At 60.8% G+C, this 18291-nt stretch overlaps 1 protein-coding gene across 8 annotated transcripts in view; it reads right to left on the bottom strand.

The window, feature by feature from the left end:
* Positions 1–2665: 2665 nt before the first annotated feature.
* The window catches only part of PRR5 (proline rich 5), a 52958-nt gene continuing 37332 nt past the window's right edge, over positions 2666–18291 (bottom strand). For 3 of the 8 annotated variants that reach the window (XM_049694245.1, XM_033405223.2, XM_004279577.3), the window contains 6 exons: positions 17600–17648; positions 16040–16097; positions 11230–11321; positions 10668–10808; positions 7059–7194; positions 5256–6225 (listed from right to left, as the gene is read on the bottom strand). In XM_049694245.1, coding sequence (XP_049550202.1) covers positions 5750–6225; positions 7059–7194; positions 10668–10808; positions 11230–11321; positions 16040–16097; positions 17600–17648 — 952 coding nt within the window. In that variant the 3' untranslated portion in view covers positions 5256–5749. Of the gene's footprint in view, positions 3193–3355; positions 3554–5255; positions 6226–7058; positions 7195–10667; positions 10809–11229; positions 11322–16039; positions 16098–16685; positions 16774–17599; positions 17649–18291 lie in introns of those variants that run through there. The other 5 variants (XM_049694243.1, XM_033405227.2, XM_033405226.2 and 2 more) reach the window with 4 other exon arrangements.

The following is an 18291-nucleotide window of genomic DNA, read 5'->3' as shown; positions in this document are numbered from 1 at the left end:
AGTGAAAAGAGAAATGCCAACGTGAGAAATTCTTCTCGTGATGACGTCGATGATGCTTTACATTTTTATAGCTTTTTGCAGTCTGTTAAAGCAGTTCTGAGTTTTCTGCAAACATGTCTGTCAATGAGGAGAAGGGTTCTTGGGTGAAACCATCAGTTTATTAAGTCATTATCACCTTCAGGTCAAAATCCAGTAAGTTCTTGTCGGGCCCCATACATTGTCATCTGCACAGAGTTACTTTCTTTCTTTTTTTTTTTTGCGGTACGCGGGCCTCTCACTGTTGTGGCCTCTCCCGTTGCGGAGCCCAGGCTCCGGACGCGCAGGCTCAGCGGCCATGGCTCATGGGCCCAGCCGCTCCGCGGCATGTGGGATCCTCCCGGACCGGGGCATGAACCCGTGTCCCCTGCATCGGCAGGCGGACTCTCAACCACTGCGCCACCAGGGAAGCCCTGCACAGAGTTTCTTAATCAAGGATGCTTGGTATCTCGGGGTTTGTGATCTTACAGCCCCTGCTCTGCCTGTGTCCATAGTGTACAGACTAGCAGAGAAATATCATCGGTCACAGAATATTACATCTGGAAAGATCCTCACTATGGATGAGGAATCTGAGAATGTGTGACTGGCCCAATATTACACAGCAAGGTAGTGACCAATTCAGGATCAGAACCCCGGGTCCTGGCTCTGCCCACGAGGGGTATGCAGCACACATAAATAAATAAAATGCCATATGCCAGCATCAGCCTTCTCCCCATCCGCAGATGACCTTCCTCTAGAGTGTTTGGGAAAGAGGAGTGTATCAGTTAGTCACGCCAGGTTATGCTGCAGCAATAAATATCCCCAGTCTCCAGGGCTTACACCAGATTAGGTCTACTTCTCATGCACGCTGCCCGTCCACAGCCCCCGGGGACCCGGCCTGCCGGAGCAGCCCCATCTGGAGAGTGCCCATCACCACACAGAGAAAAGGAGAGCTCTGGAGGGTCTCTGCCTGGCAATGAAAAGACCCAGCGCCAAAGGGGCCCTCTGCCCAGAATTCGCTGGCCAGAGCTGGTCACAGCACCCCACCCAGCCCCAAGGGGACCAGGAAGTGTGGCCCTTCTGTGTGCTCGGGAAGCAGGGAGCAGGAGACCATTGTGATTTTAGGGACTTATCTTGAGTCTGTGCCCGTTGCATCCCTGGCACATGCTCCTCTGTCCAGCAGCCTCCCCACTTCTCCCAGCCTCCCCAAGAGCACTGCCCACTTCACTGCTGGACACGCCTGAGCTTTGGGAACACGATTCCCTGCCGGAAGGCTGCTCCCCTCCACTCGGGCCCTTGCAGAGGGGCCCACACGGGCCGCCCACACTCCCCAAGGCGAGCGCTGCGGAACTGCAAGGAGAAAGGGAATTCTTCATCCCCCCTCCCCCCTTCTTCCTTTCGTTCTTGTGTGTGTGCACGCGTGCGTGTTTTAATGTGGTAAAATACACGTAACATAACATTTACTGTCGTAACCACATCTAAGTCTACAGTGAGTGTTGTTAAGCGCACTGACGTTGCAAAACCGAAACTCGGGACTTCCCTGGCAGACCAGTGGTTGAGGCTCCGCGCTTCCAATGCAGGGGATGCGGTCCAATCCCTGGTCAGGGAACTAGGGTCCCACATGCCGTGTGGTGTGCCCCCCCCACCCCCCGCCAAAAAATGTTTTAAAAAAAGAAAACTGAAACTCTGTCCCCATAAACACTGACTCCACATCCCCTCCCCCCGCCCCGGCCCCCACCATCTACTTTCTGTCTTGGTGAACTTGACTCCTCTAGGTGCCGCATGTAAGTGGAACCCTACAATACTCGTCCTCGTGACTAGCTTGCTTCACTTAGAAAGGTTCATCCCCGTGTAGCACGTCAGAATTTCCTTCCTTTTTAAGGCTGAGTCATATTTCGTTGAATGGATGGACCACATTTTGCTTATCCACCGTCCACTGGTGGACACCCTCCCCTCCTGCAGCTATACATAGTTTTCATTGCTGTCCCATCACATCAAAGGCTGTGTTCCCAAGAATATAGGTCCTGGGGACACACACACACACACACCCCCCAACAGCCAATTTCCCTTCCTCCCTCCCCCCCAACCCGGCAGGAGTTCCGGACTCTACCAGCAATGTTCCTGGAACCAGCTATCCCTTGAGACTGTGGGCCTCTAGGGTGGTGGGCAGGGAGCCTGTATCCTGTGTGCCCTTTACTCCCTGAAGGGCTGAGTCCAGCTCCTCTGGTGGGGAGAGGAGGCCAGCAGACACTGGAGGGCTTACAAGGCCCCAGCGGAGGGGAGTGTGGAGGTGGGCGGCAGGGTCTGGAGTGCAGCTCTCAGACTCCCCGCTGCCTGGGGAAAGAACTTGGCAAAAGCGACGGCTTTGTGCTGGCTAACTGACCTCGGAGTGGCGGTCAGCCTCTCTGCGACAAATCGGCTTGTCACCAGCAGAGGTGGGGACTGTGCTGACGTCACACCCAGCGGTTGCTGGTTCCACTCATCGCCACCCCGACCCCGGTCAGCAGGTGACCTGCAGGAGATCTGTCTACTGATGAGTTAATAAGGCACCACCAGTCACACATTTTAAAGAGACCTTCAAGGTTGTACGTCAGCATAGTTGGTTTCCTCGTCATCCTATGCATTTTATTGTGAAAACACTATTCTAAGACTGTGTCCCTGGGCTTCCCGGGACGCCCGAAGGACATACACAGGGCAGGTCAAGACCCCCCCCGAGGTGGAGAATGGCCCCCGCTCAGTGCTGATGGGGAGTCCCCAAGTGTGTTTTTTAAATAACATCTTTTTCACTTCCCCCAGATCTCCTGGACGTGCAGCTCTCCATGGCCCCTCGTACCCCCTTCACCGTGAGCACATCCTCTCCACAGCGAGCACCCCTGCTGCAGGTTGCTGGACGGACGGGACAGACGTCCTACTCTGACTACAAGGGATGTTCTGCCATCTGCTTTTTGGCTATTTCGCCTGAAGTGCTGTCGACTTTCATTATTTAGCGGGACCTTCCATTCCAGATGCCTTCGGAACACCTGCCTCAGACCCCGAGCACAGCCAGCACAGCTCACAGCACGCAGACCCCCAGCATCTGGCTGAAATGCAGATCCAGCATCAGCAGGCGTGGGCTGGCCTGAGACTCTGCATCTGAGAGGCAAAGGCGAGCGTGGTCATCAGGGTCCCCTGGAAGACCTACAACAAATAAACCAGAAAAAGACAAAAACAGTGAGCTGGTCTCTTGCACCCCAGCCCTGGAGATGCAGACGGACCATCCTCTGAGGAAGGCTCCCCTGCTCATGCTGAGGCCGGATCAACCTTCAATTAACTGAGCAACCAGCGTGTGCTGGGCACTGACCTGGGGCTGAGGGCTCAGTGGGAACAGGGCAGGGGGGCCTCCTGGCCACATGGGGCTGCCTTCTAGTGGGGAGAAAAGCTAATAACAAATTCATTTCTTCCAGAGGGGTCTCCCATGAGCTAAAACCTCCGAGCCTCTCTCGGGCTCTGGTCCCTCCAAGGCAGATGTAATTTATCCACCGTCTCTTTCCACTCTGCTCTGAAAGAAAACCGCACCACATAAGCTTCCGACCGCACAGTCCCTGTTTCCACCCTTAATTACAGAGTGACAAGTGCCGTGAATGGGTGGGGAAACAGGAGGTGGGGAGAGGACTCGGGGGTGGGAGGCGGGTAGGCCGGTGGGGCGGACACAGGGCCATAGGCCAGCCTTGGCCACAGCTAGCTTGGGGCTTGGCCTGAGCTCCCTGGTGGCCAAAGTGAGACACGGTCGGTGATGTGACCTTCATTGCAAGGTTTGGGTCTCGGCTGGGACACCTGGGTTGCATCTTAAACCAAGGCCCATACGGCTGTGCGTGACGGTTCTGTTGATTTGGGGAGACCAGCAGTAGCTGCTTTTCTACCCGAATTTCTGTGTTCCCTGGTCCTGATTTTTCATGTATAATTTACCAAGTTATAGCAAGATGTTTCGATGTAGAGTACCTCAAACATTTTTCGAACAAGAGTGGGTTCAACACATGGACACGCTCAAAGCCCGCCTTGATGGGATACCCCTTTATGGGGGGAGGGGGGCAGCCCCAGCTGGAGGCCCCGCCTGGGTGTCTGGAGCTGCTGCGGGACCCAGGCTCAGCAGCCACCCCCTCCCCGGGTTCTGTCTCCCCACTGCTGGGAAGGTACGGCTGGCCGGTGTCTGGGGCTCCCCTTCCGCCCGGGGTGGAGGGATTGGTCAAAAAGCTCAGGGCCCCCCGCAGACAAAGGTCATGCCTGGGCGTGGGGCCGTGTGCCAGCAGAGTCCCCAGGTATCAGAGCAGGCCCAGCAGCCCGAGGTGGCAGTGCTCGATAGAGCCCCCGACACTCGGGAGGTGAGGGCAGGACAGGGCCCAGTGCGGGGGCAGTGGGGCGGGGGGCGGATAGAGCCCAGGCAGACAGCCCCCTGCTACAGCCTCTGCCCTTTGCCTGGTCCTTCCGTCTCGAGGGGACCCTGCCCATAATACTCCCCACCCCACCCCAGGCTCAGCCGGTCCCAGGCCTATCCCGGGCTCCGTAAGGGAGCTGGGAGCCAAGCAGGGCGGCTCAGGGATCTCAGCCCCATCAGCGGAGCTGAGTGGCCACATGCTCGTTGGTCCTCAGACCGGGGACGGGCTTCCGGCCCCATCCCCCACCCCTGGCTCCTCCGAGGCTGGCTCACTTCCGCTCTCCCGGCCACGCCCCTGGGCCCCTTCCCCCTGCTGAGGAGCCCCGAGGCCCCGTGCAGTCAGTACGTCCCCAGATCAGACCACGAAGCTTCGCTCCTACCCTGCCATCCCCTGCGCACCCCTCCCTGGGCTGGAGCAGGGGCTCCTGGCTCGCTTTTCCCACTCGACAGGAGGAGCTTGTCCCCCCAGGTGGCTCCCCCCGCAGACCCCCGTGGGCTTCTCACCAGGCGCCCACCTCCCTTCCCCGACCACCCGACTCCCAGCAACCCCCAATCACCGGCTCACGCGCCCTGGGTCTGTCCTGTTACCTGCTCGTAGGGCACCCACACCCCACCTCCAACCAAAGGTTAACTCCACGAGAGGGGAGCCCTGGGAACGGGGTCGGGGGTCTCCCCGCCTACCCGGAAGGCCCCCTCCAGAGGGCCAGAGCCGGCCCTGGGAACCTGAGCCCTCTGGGAGCGGGAAGGGGAGCCCCCAGTGAGGCCGGGTGCAGCCCGAGGGTGAGGACCCTGGAAGAACTTCCTCAGGGCCTGGCATTGCAGACACAGCTCGAGAGCCGGGCAGACAAGTTTTATTCCACCCGCTTCCCACCCACGGCCACGCCAGGCCGAGCGAGGACAGGCTGCGTGGAGGGTCTGGGACAGAGGTGCACACAGGAGGTCACGCTGTGGCCCGAGGCGAATGGGGGGCGGGGAGGCAGTTCTGCCACTGACCCTGGGGGTCTCTCTGGGGGCCTGGCCGAGCTGAGGGGTTCACAGTCTGCATGGTGTGGACTCTGGAGGGCTGAGCAGGCTGGGGTGCAGGGAGCGGCCAGGTCTGCTCCACGCACAGGAGGCTGCCCTGCACCTGCTGAGCCCCTGACGCCCCAGAACAAAGGTGCCGGGGTCTCGGGGTCTCGGGCGGCGACGGTCTTTTTGACAAAGACTCAGGAATGCCAAAGTGGCTGAGGCCGACGGGGGACTGGACGGGACAGAGTAGAAAACTCTCGCACTCACGCACCGCACAGGCGTACACGCGGGGTCAGTAAAAACACAAGGCCTGGGTCACACGACACTCTGCCGGCCCCCTGCCCCCTCAGACTCAGACGTGCCACAGCCGCCACCCCGCCCAAAGTCAATGAAGATCCCTTCCGAATCTGAGTCGACCGACTCCAGGATCTGGTCCACCAGGTTCTCGGGGCTGGAGGAGGCTGGTGAGCTGCGGGCCGGGCCTGGGCCAGGCTCAGGGGGCTGCGCTGGGGGGTACAGTCTGCTGGGGCAAGGCCCCGACGGGGGCGCTGGGGAGGGTCTGAAGGTCCCAGCAGGGTCCTGGCCGGGTGTGTCAGCAAAGCCCTGGGGCTCGGGGCAGGATGTCATCTCGGAGACCGAGTGCCTGCGGATGCCCGTGCCACCGGCCACCGCACCCTCGGCCTCGTGCTCCGCCACGGGGTTCAGCAGTGGCGTGTTGTAGCTCTTGGACCGCACCACCGGGTTCTTGGCCAGGATGTCCCCCGATCGGGAGCGGCGCAGGAAGTGCTTCTCTGCATACAGACAGACAGACAGGGCATCAGGCAGGGGGCCAGGGTGGGGCTGGCCAGATGCTAGGGAACACCCACTGCAAGCACCTACTTTGCGCCCAGCTCTGCAGGAAGGGACCGCTACAGGGAAAAGCCTGACCGGTGTAGATCCTGCTGGGGCAGCCTGGAGGGGAGTTGGGGTTTCCACCCCAGCTGATACTAGGTCCAGCCCTACGTGACCTCCTTCTCTCCTCCGTCTGGCCTCTCAGCCTGGAATGGGGACCCAAGTCAACCGCCTGGGTTCAGACATGCACCTTGCCAGTGACCTATGCACGTGCCTCAGTTTCCTCACCTGCGGAAAGTCAACAAACCCAAGCACTTGCTAAGGGCCAGCACTTTCTTAGGCAGACACAGCCCCTGTCCTCAGAGCTGGAGTCCTACTGTGTGTGTGTGGGACTAGAAACTCCTCTGGGTAGGCCACAGGTCGGGCAGTGGCAAGTGCCCGGATGGGGCAGCACATGAGGTCAGGGCTGGGGTTTATTCTGAGTGTGGGGGGTGACCCCGGGGGTGGGAGAGGACGGATATAGGGGCAGGTCTCAGGCTCCCACTCAGGACCCTGCAGTTCCAGAGTTGACCGCCAGGTGGCAGGGCTGAGTGGGATGAACCAGAGGCTGTCCTGGACCACAGGACACAGGCTCCCTCTTTGCCTGGCAGGGGTCTCGGTGTCCAGGTCAGGTTTGCCGTGGCTGCACATCTGGTTCTGCATGACTCCCCTGGGAGGCCTGGGCCCCCGACCGGGCAGAGGTGGATGGGGCCAGGGGTCACCCTGCTCCCACCCACGCCCAGGCGACGCCTACCCAGGATGCAGGAGTGTGTGAAGGCACCCTCGCTGGAGTAGAGGCCGTAGGTGCCCAGGTAGGGCGACACCACCTTCTGGATCAGCGTCTCCAGGCGCAGGTAGTCCTTGGTCACTCCCCGGGATTCGTGCACCCCCTGCAAGAGGGAGGGGTGCGGGGGTCCGCTGGTCGGCCTGTTCCCTGCCTCCCTAGCCCAGCCGTGCTTAGCTCAAAGGCCACCACGAACGGCGCCCTCCCCCTCCCCCGGGGTCCTGGCCCCCATGGCGGTGGCCCCGCACCCTCCCTTCCCAGCCGTCTCTCGGGTTGGGGCCTCTGAGCCACCCTCCTGCTTTAACACCCTCGTGGCTGCCCGCTGCACACAGGAGCCCGCGTGGCTGGGAGACCATGATGCCTGCGGGAAAGGGGTCTGTGGCCAGATTAGGCTGGGCACCCTGCACCTCCCCCTCAGGACAGTTGTGTGTCCCCTTCCGTGAGCTGGCTTCCCAGAGGCTCTGGGCAGTCCTGGGGGGCCAAGCTCATTCACCTGGACCCGCACCCTCACTCCCTCGCCCCAAGGAGCACTGTAGGCAGGACAGGCTGCCCCCTGGGCCAGGCCCAGGTCCAGGTCTGTATCCAAGCTGAGTGGTCAAGGCCCGTCCATCTGATAGAGCCGCCCCTCCCCCTCCCACACTGCTTCCCCGGCCAGGCACCGTCCAGCGCCTCCCAACACCTCCCCTCGTTCATAGCTTTGAAGGGTTTTCCACCCCTCCCATTTCACTGGAGTCAAAGCCTGGAAATTGAGGCTGCCCACGGGACAGCCGTGGCCTTGCCCACTCAGCTGTGAGCTGACCAGGGGGCAAGCTCTGGGTCCCCAGCGCCCCCGGCAGAGGGCCGGGCACACAGCAGGTTTTTAGCGAGTGCTTGCTGAACGAATGATGTCTCTGAACGAATGAATCATCCCCAAGGGGCTGCCAGCAGTTAAGAAGCAAGATACACCCAGGTTAACGTTGAACGACGATTCAAGACAGCGAGAACCCAACTCTGTGCTGCCTACAAGAAACCCACTTAAACTATTAAAGACACACACAGACGAGAAGTAAGGGAGTGCAGGACTGTATGTGGGAACACGGATCACAGATCACGATAACACAGATCACAGCTCGAGTAGCCATGTCAATTTCAGACAGGACAGACTTCAGACCAAAGCAATCTATCAGAGATAAGGAAGGTCATTACCTAATGGTAAAGAGGTCACTTCTCCGAGGTGACATAACAATCCCTAATGTGTACGGACCTAACACAGAGCAGGAAACTACGGAGGCAAAAAGTGACGGGGCTGCGAGGACAGAGAAATCCATCCTCCTAGCTGGAGGCTTCAACACCCCTCTCAGAAACAGATCCAGCAGGCAGGAAATCAGGAAGGACACAGATGAACCCAACACCACCATCAATCAACTGGATATAACTGACATCTATAGACAACTTGTCCAATAGCAGAATCTATACTCTTCTCAAGCTCACGTGGGACATCCTCCAAGACAGACCACATTCTGGGCCACAAAACACACCTCGACACATTTAAAAGAACAGAAATTGTACAATGTCTGCCCTCAGACCACCAAGAAATTAAACCAGGAATCCGTAACACAATGATAACTGAAAACCCCCAAACACATGGAGATTAAACAACTCCCTTCTAAATGACACAGGGGTCAAAGAAGAATTTTTAAATATTTTGAATTAAATGAAAATGAAAACGCCAACGTCCAAATTATCAGGATGCGTCAAAGCAGTGCTTAGAGGGAAATTTATAGCACTGAATGGATACATTAGAATATAAAAAGTCTACAAGCAGTCTTGTAAACTTCCACCTTAGGAAACTAGACAAAGAAGAGCAAATTAAGTCCAAAGTAAGCAGAAGAAAAAAAATAAGAATCAGCAGAAATCAACGGAATTGAAAACAGAAAAATGGATGGAGAAAATCAACAAGACCAAAAGCTTTGAAAAGATCAATAAAACCCACAAGCCGCTAGCCAAACCAGCTGCGGACAAGAGAGAGAAGACCCAAACGACTAACGTGAGAAACGAAAGCGGGGACATCACTACAGACCCACGGATCCAGCTGTGTTTGGACAAGGAGGGGGTGCCCCGGAAGTCATCCAGATGAACCTGGAGGAGCCGCCCCCGCCCCCAGCAACAGTGCCGTGGATGAGGATGGCGTTACTGCTGAGCTGTGCTGGGCGTTTCACAAACTTTGTGTCCCTTCATTCCCAGCATTTGTTTCTGGTGTCTGGTCTCTGCTCCCCATTGCCCGGTGAGGAAATGCGGGCCCCGGGGCTGCGTTATTTGTGTACCACGCTCAGATGCAGGGCCGGTACTCAGCTTCTGGGACCCCGGTGAGAAGGAGCTTTGATTCTGCACGTGAAGCATGGGGCACATAGTAGGCCCTCAAAAGATATGCTGACCAGTAGCTGTGACCTCAGATCCATCTGGGACTTGAAAACAGTGGGGACAAGTTCACCGCAGGGCTGGGACAAGGCCATTCAAAGTGGAGGCCAAGGCGAGAGCAAAGGGTTGTGGTTGGGGGTAGGGGTCGCACCCAGGAGGGGTAGAAGGACACTGGGGGAAAATGGGGCCAAGCCCAGAAGCTGCATGAGGCACAGCGACCACCAGGGGGCAGCACCACCCCGGCCTGGCCGCCACCCAGGTGCTGTTCATGGGATCAAGATGAGACCTTATTCCTTGGCTTGAAATCCCAGCCTCATCACTTCCCGCCCCCAAGGGGAAGTGCACCACGGAGGACTTTGTGTCGATTTCTCCTCGTTATCCTTCGAGGAAATAGGCCGAGGGATGCAATGTCCCGCCAGTCGCTGCCCTGCGTGGCCGCCAGGACGACCACCGGCTCCCACCGAGTGTGGCCCCTCGACCCTTCTAACGTCCACATTCATCAGCCCCTTCTTTGCTCTGGAATCTTCAACCAGCTGCCCTGGGCCCCAGGACCAACCTCACAGACATAAATTTAGAAGGACTTCCACGTGCATGGGTGGGTTGAGGACAATGAACGGGGTTGGGAGCCTGTCAGCCTCAGTGAAGGCCAGGCTCCCAGCCATCACAGCTCCGGGCGAGTGAGGACTCTACTTCCCCACCTGTAACATGGGGTTGTCCTGGGGCTGTGACAGTGAGACAGGCTGGCAAACTGTAGGGTGCCGTGCCCGCCACAGGGCTTGGGGCGCAGCAGTTTGCAGAAAGGTCCTTCGGAAATGTCTGGAACTGCTGTGGGGAGCGGGAGGCGGTGGCCCCCAACCTCAGTGACTGACCGATGGGGGAGTAAAGGCCTGGCCCCGCTGCCCTCGAGGGACACTCTGTCCACACTCCTGGGCTCCCTGTGGGCTCCCGGGCCGGCCTTCTTGTGAACGAACCCACACCTTCGTCCAGCTCCTTCTCAGCCCCCGCTGCTTCCTTCTCCCTCCCAGGTTTCTCCTGGGAGTCCCTCCCCCCCCCCGCCCCCCCCCACCGTTGAGAAGTCACGTGGCCCCACACCCACATCTCAGGCTCTGTCCCCGGGGAGCCTGGGACATGCCGCCTGTGCCCGTCACCGGGCTGAGCGCAGCCCCCACGGGCCCCGCGCACCTGCAGCACCAACAGCATCTGCACGACGGCGGGGGGCACGCGGGCGCGGGCCCGGGCCAGCGCGTCCTCCAGCTTCACACTGAGGGTGATGATGTTCCGGAAGTGCAGCAGAGCCAGCTGGCGCACCGACGGCTCCTTGCCCTGCAGACGTGGGGGCCGCCGCTATCACGTGAGACCCTTGCTCCCCTGCCCCCACCAGTTCTGGGGCCAGATACAGGGACGGACCACTGACCCCCAGATCCCCTTCCACCCCGTCCTCCTCCCCAGATGACCCTCGTTCTGCGGAGAGAGGGCCCCACGCGGCTCCCTCAGGCAAGGGAAGGGTGGCTGTCACGCACAGAGCCCCTACTGCGGGCAGGGCACGGCCTACTGTGTGCTGCTAAGGGCTTCCCAAGGTTCTGAGCATGGAGCTATCCTTATGCCCGTCTTGGGGGTGGGGAGCAGGTTCTGGGAGGTCCGGGGGCGAGCGCAGGCGCAGATGGCCCACATGTGGCAACAAGGGCAGAGGTGTGCCCACCCCCAGGCCGGGATCGGCTGTCCCTGTGGCCCAGGAGCCGCTCACCTGCACCGGGTAGAAGACGGCCTGCAGCGTGGGCAGCACGTCGCTGAAGAAGAAATCCCAGGTCTCTGCCAGCGAGTCCAGCAGCTTCTGTCCTGTGGGCACAGGGACCATCACCATTACCCCAAGGGGCGCCGGCAGACGCTTCCCGGCTTCCCAGGTCGCGAGTCACCTCTCCTGGCAGCAGGAGGACGCGGGAGCTGAGGGCCGGGCCCTGGAAGGCCCCCCCACCTGCCAGGGTGACGGGCCCGGATGCCCAGCTTCACCCCCGAGCCCCAGCTGCCCCACTAATAAAACGGGGCTGTAGCAGGGCGAACCCCTCAGAGCCGACAGGAGGAAAGGAGATGAAGCAGGGCCTGGGGCAGAGAGGTGCCGGGGGGTCCGTTTCCTCTGCACACAAGCCCTACAGGCACAGCCCGACAGGCGCTCCACTCACACCCTTGTCTCATCCGCCCTCCCCCTCCTTCCGCCCACCCATCCGTCTGTCCCTCTCTCCACCTGACAGACATTCACACAGCAGCTATGCTGTGCCAGGCCTGGCACTGGGGACCCAGCTGAGCCCAAAACTACTCCAGTCCCACCACGTGACAGGACAGCAGGACAGTGAACAGCCACCCTGGCGAGGGAGGAGTGACCCCCACCGGGCAGATCAAGTGCCTGGGCCTCAGAGGTGCGGGTCTCTGCCTCGAGGGCCTGCGTCCCCACCATCCAGGCTGCCTTGGCTGGGATCTGGGGAGCCAGGGAAACCGCATCCAACAGCAGCAATGGTCCCAGGCACGAGGGGGTCACGCAGGGAGAGCTTCCTGGAGGAGGTGATACCCAAGCTAATTCAGGAGGACCGTTTTGCCTGGTGGACTGAAACCCTTGGCACATGAACCATGGAAGTACACGTGTGGAAAGCAGGCATTTGGACAAGCTCTGTGGGCCTTTCTGCCAGCTCTGGGGAAGCAGCAGCGCCAGTCACAAGGTGGACAGACCCTGGGGGTGGGGACAGCTGAGGTGCCCCCCAGCCGGCTCTGCGCTCCCCCAGGAAACGCCAAGTGCTGAACCCTCAGCCCCTCTGCCTGGAAGGAGCGGAGAGCTGGGATGAAAGGCTGCTGGGTCAGAATAAGCAGGCCTCCGGGACATGTCGCCGAGGCCTCTGCTGCTTGGCGGGACCCCACCTGGAAGCCAGACTAGCGGTTGGCTGGAGAAACACGGCCGTGGTGGTGGGCATCGCCAGGAGTGGAGGGGCCAGGGCCACGGGCTGGCCAGCCTCCCAGAGCGCACCGCCCATGCCCGACTCCTCAAGGTTTCCGTGGGAACCAGGAGGTCGGTCAAGGGCCTTTGCCTCTTGTGCTCCCTTTTCCTGGGCTCTGAGCCCCCCAACCCCTCCCCCCCATAAAGCCCCCGGGTCTGTGTGGGTGCCGGGCTCTGGGAGGGGAGCCTGGTGGGGGTGACCGTGGTGAGGGCGGGTCCACCTTTCCATGCAGCCCGTCTGCCGGCACTGGAGCACCCTGGCTGGCAGCCAGCTCCTGGTCCGACCGGGGGCCCACAGCCCACAGCGGGCTCTATGGAACCCAGGACGGTGGGTGCCCACCACCCGAGGAGCTCTGCTTGCATACAAAGGTCCCTTGAGGTCCCCGCTGTCACCGGCGAGAAGAAAGGCGGCTCAGTTCCCCAGGCGGCCGTGGGGCGGCTCTGGGCGCGGGCCAGGCGGCGTCTGCGGAGCGCAGGCTGCTCTCCAGCCCGCGGGGCGGAAAGGGGATGTCGTACAGTCCAGGCCCCGCCAGAGCCACACGCCGACCAAGGGGCCAGGAAGCTCGGCTCCGTGCCCTGGCTGGGCTCTCTGCTGCCCGGGAACTGCGGTCTGGGGACACCAGGGTCGGCAGGGGTGAGTCAAGCACACGGCGTCGAAGTCCCGCCCTGGGGCCCCAGGGGGATCCCTCAGCCCGAGCCTCAGTGTGGTCCTCTGTAAAATGGGCGTGATCAACGTGTCCACACTCAAAGGCCAAAAGCTACCCTGTAGCAAGTGCTCAGCTGTTAGCCTGGTGCTGACTAGCGGGCCCGCGTGGTCTGAGGCCGCGCCGACCCTCAGGAGGACACACGCCACCCAGCGGCCGTGCCCTTGAGCTGGATCTCCCAGAATGGGGCGTGGGTCAGCCTGTCTGTCTTCCTTTCTTCAGTCCGACTGTGCAGGCCCTGGAGACAGGAATGCACCAGGCTGATCTCAGCTCAGATCTTAGTGGTGACCACAGGGCAGTTGGAAAGGCCACAGCAGGGGCTTGGAGGAGGGTGGCCAGGCTCGGAGGAGAGCGTGTGAGGGCCGTCGCAGTGCAGTTTGGTGGCCTGACCTTAACAGGCTGGGATTCCTGCAGGGCAGGCAGAGCCCAGGGCCCGGAGCCTGCAGAAACCCTGGGCTCCCCCTGGGAGTCCCAGAGCGTCCGGCTGCTGAGAAGCTACCCCTGCTGCAGCTGAGCCCACCGAACCACCACCTTGAATGTGGCCCCAGGGAGGGAGGCCTCCACCTCAAGGCCCCTCCAGGCCTCCCACTTCCAGGAATCACTGTGCTCGGGTTCAAGGCCTTGCTGGAGGCTGGAGGGGGGCAGGTGGCCATGTCCTGGGCTGCCCCTCGTGGGGCTACCCACCACCTCCAGCAGAGGCATGGGCTGAGGACATGGCTGGCCGCAGGGAGTAGTCTTAAAGAAGAGCTCTCCCTGGGACCCGGTAGTAGGCAGAACGGGGAGGCTTCCAAGGCAGCCCCTCGGGGTGTGATGTCAGCCACTGTCCCCACTGCATTGGCTGAAGGGGGGCAGATGTCCTCGATGTTTCGAGGCCTGACTCAAAGGCTGCCGCTTCCACGCAGCCCTCCCTGACTGCTAAGGTGGAACTAGCCCTTCCTTCCCCAGGGCTTCCCTTCACTTTGACATTCATCACAGCGGACTCTCACTGTCTGGTCCATGTCTGTGTCCCCAGCTGGGCTGTGAGCCCCTGCCAGGCAGGGCCTAGGTCCATCTCCAGGTCCCCAAAGGCTACCTGGGGCCTGACCTGTAGTGAGCACATGGGTGGAGCCTGTCTAACCCCCTGTGCTAAGGTGGGGACAGAGGGAAATGACAGTCTGTGGCTGGAAGGGAACTGGAGGCCGGGCCCCCTGGCCGCCAGCCTGGGGCTCTGTGCCTGTGCCTGTGCCTGAGGCCAAGGGCGGTTGGATGGGGTCGGTGCTCCCTCCTGGGTGGCCTGGCGGACACGGCCACTGCGGGCAGGACTCCACCAAGCCACACAAAGCGCCTCTTCTGCTAAGGTCCCAGCTCCCCTGGGCCGGAGCTGGTGGGAGGGCAGGCGCTGCCGGAATGTGCTGAGCCTGCTGGCTCGGTGCTGCCCCCTCCAGGAAGCCCGCCCGGACGCCCAGTGGCCTGTGCCTCCTGCCCCCACGTCTGTGGTCCTCACGGCCCTTCTCAGGCTCCTGCCTTGGCTGCTTCCCCTCGACACACGCAGAGGCGGTGCAGGAGGAACACAGGACACGGGGCTCTGAGTTACGCTGAGCACCCCAAGCCTCGGTCTCTGCCTCTGTGAAATGGGCTAGGACCCGTGCTTCCTGGGGTCACTGAGAACTCGAGGAGGAACCTGGAGCAGCACAGAGAGGAGTGCAGGCTCGGGAGCCAGGCTGCCAGGTAGGGCTGTGGGGCTCAGGCGAGTTACTCAGCCCCTCTGTGCCTCAGTTTCCCCAAGTGTTCAGTGGCTACAACAATGGAAGCTTCTTCACAGGCTTGTGGGGTGATCTAGGAGTCAGGCAATGGAAACTCTCGGGACAAGCCCAGCACAGGGTGAGGACGTGCGGCGGCTGGTGCCTGGTACACAGAGGGAGGGTCGTGACCTGCACAGGGCCTGACATACAGCGGGCCCGTAGCAAGATGTGCCGGTTTGAGCTGCGTTTCCCCCCATAATTTGATTTCTCTCTACACCAACTCACTCCTGCCGGGAAGTATACACACAGTACTTGTCACCCCCAGCCCATGGGCACAGGGAGCCCAAGGGTTCCGGGACCGGGCACATCCTGCCAGGGCTCTGGGCCTGGCAGAAGGAGACAGCGGCCGGCCAGGACCTCCCTCTCCTTGCTGGGGCCCGAGCTGGGCAGCGAGGCCAGCTGTGACTTGTGGGCCTGCCCCTAGAAGGGCAAAGGGGGTGTGTTCTGGAGTCGGGATGCCCTGGGTTCGAATCCCACCTCCACCCCTTACGTGCACTGTGGCTATGGACACGTTGAGGGCCATCGCTGCGTTGTTCCCCATCTGTGAAATGGGTACAGTGACCCAAAGGCCTCACAGGGTAGGTATGAGCATTAAAAGAGAAAATTTGCCCAGAAAGCCCCGCACCAAGCCTGGGCCCCAAACCCTGGCAGGGAGCCCACATCCGCTGGTCCTCCAGGCGGCAGCTTCCAGCTCTACCTCTTCCCCCGGGTCTAGGCCAGTTCCCCTCCAGTCCTCAAAGATCCTGATGGGGGTTCTCCCAGGCTGCTGGGACAGGGTTCACGGGGGCCAGAAGCCCTCGTGGGCAGTGAGGTGAAGCAGGGGCCTTCTCCCAGACATCCCTCAGCCCTCCTGGGCCCCAGCAAGATGGGGGGCAGATGCTCTTCCCAGCAGGGTCCCCTCCCGGGGTCAGATCTCAGCCCTGCTGCCCTCGAGGCATTGCTTCTGCCCCTCTGGACTCTCTCGACCAGAAGGGCCACACCACCCACCCACAGCCCCAGGTGGAGCCCATGTAAGGCCACGGCTCCCAGCGGCCACCCCGCGAGCAACGTGGCCCGGCACCCGGTCCCGGCAGCGGCCACCAGACTCACCTTCGTAGAAGCGGATCTTGTCCCGCAGGATCACCATGCCTTTTGTCAACAGCTGGTTCTGCAAGGCACACGTGGAGATGCTGTCACCGCCCCAGGGGTACCCAGGGCCCCCAAGGCTCCGCCAACAGGCAGCCAAGGCCCAGAGGGGGAAGGACTCACCGACATCCCGGTCCAGTCGTTGCAGAGCTGGAACCTCAGCTCCCCGGGCGCACGTGGGCAACTGACCCAACCAGGCTGTCCCAGATGGGAGGTGGTGCGGGGACCCCACCCTCACCGCCCCCAAGAGACAGGCCAGGCCTGGGCCTCCTGTTTCAGGCTCAGCGGGCGGGCAGGCAGCTGCCCCCGCATCCCACAAGGAAGGAGGGACTTTCGGGCAAGAGGGGCCCCGGGACCAAAGGCCTGGCTTGAGCGCTGCCATCACCCACTGCCATGAGGCTCCAACGGCAGCCCCCCTGCACTCTCACCCTGGGCGTGGCTGAGTGACACCCCGTGGTCTCAGCAGCAGTCATAGCAGCCCGAGAGTAGAAACAACCCGGGGACCACAGACGGACGGATGGATAAGCAAGACGTGGTCTCGCCGCACTGTGGAATACTACTTGGCCGTAAAAAGGGATGAGGTTCTGATACAGGCACAACATGGGTGAACCTCGAAAACTCTGTGCTCAGCGAGAGAAGCCAGACACAAAGAGCAACGCGCTGTGAGATCCCACTGACGTGAAATGTCCACACAGGTAAATCCAGAGACAGAAAATAGACTAGTGGTGACCTAGGGCTGGGGGAGAGGGCAAGGGAGGTTACCCAGCTATAAACATGCGGTTTCCTTTTGGGGTGATGAAAAAGCCCTGGAATTAGCAGTGACGGTTGCCCAACTCTGTGAATACACTGCATACCACTGAACTGCACACTTTCAGTGGGTGTGCAGTATGGTTAGGTGAATTACACCTCAATAAAGCTGTTAAATTAAAAAAAAACCAACCCTAAACCCACAGGATGGGAGGAGCCGCAGGCTGGTCCTCACTTCGCCCTCCCCCGGGAGGGTGGGCACCATGCTCCGAGGCTGCGTGAGGACGCCCCTGCCTGCAGCATCTCTGCCTTCCTGCCTGTGCGACCTCGGGGGTCCTCTCCCCTCCCCGAGCCCCAGGGTTCCATGTGTTCATCCACTTTGCAAGCCTGCGGCCGCAGCGCCTAGGACAGCTCAGCCTCGGCGACACTGGTGCCACGCTAACATCATCACCACGCGGCTCAGGGCCCTGGGGTTTGCAGATGAGCCACCCGTGGGCTCTGGGGACCCACCCCGATGCCCCAGGAGGAGGTGGACACTAATCACAAAACTGACCTCGAGCCGCGCCTCGTGCCAGGCAGAGTGGTGAGTCCTCACCTGCATCTCACCGTATAACCTACCCAACAACCCACACTGGCTAGACGGGGGAAACTGAGTCATGGCCACGCGGAGACCTTGAACCCAGAGCTCCACGTACCCACCGGGAGCCAGTGGCCCCTACCCCCGCCCTTTCTGGCCAGCTCAGGAAGCAACCCCTCAGGAGAGCACAGAGCACCCACCTGTAGGTACTCCGTGAAGAAGGACCCCAGCTCCGTCTTCAGCAGCTGCCTGTGGGCGGGAGGGCAGGAGTCAAAGACCCCACGGTGCCAGTGAGGGCTGGGGGCCGCCTGCAGCGGGAGACCCGCCCCCTTAGCCCAGTGACGTGAGGACGTGACTAGATATTTCTCTGAAGATACACAAATGGCCAATAAGCGTGTGGGAAGATGCCCCATCGTGAGTAACCAGGGGGACACGAACCCAAACCCCGAGATGGTACTTCACCTGCACTAGTGCTGTTAGAATCAAAACCCCAGGCGGAAAAGAAAAAAGCCGGGCAGTAACAAGTGTCGGCGAGAATGTGGGGAAATCGAACCCTCACTCACGGCTAGTGGGAACGTAAAATGGTGCAGTCTCTGTGCACAACAGCTGGGCGGTTCCTCAAAAGATTACAGGTAGAGCCGATATATGACCCAGTCATTCCGCCCCAGGTGCGGACCCGAGAGCAGTGGAAACGCAGATCCACACAAGGTCTCCTACACAGATGCTCCCAGCGGCGCTGCTCACAACAGCCAAAAGGTGGAAACGACCCAAATGTCCATCAACAGATGACTGGATAAACACAGTGGTGTTTTTCAACGTTGGCTGGCGTCGGCCAGAGGCTGCTGGGGGAGGATGGGTAACCGGGAGAGACCGTTAAGGAGTACAGGCTTTT

Source organism: Orcinus orca, chromosome 11 (genome assembly GCF_937001465.1).
Source record: "Orcinus orca chromosome 11, mOrcOrc1.1, whole genome shotgun sequence".
Classification (NCBI taxonomy): domain Eukaryota; kingdom Metazoa; phylum Chordata; class Mammalia; order Artiodactyla; family Delphinidae; genus Orcinus; species Orcinus orca.
The sequence above is the reverse complement of the archived record's forward strand: the minus strand, read 5'-3'. Positions and strand labels throughout refer to the sequence as shown.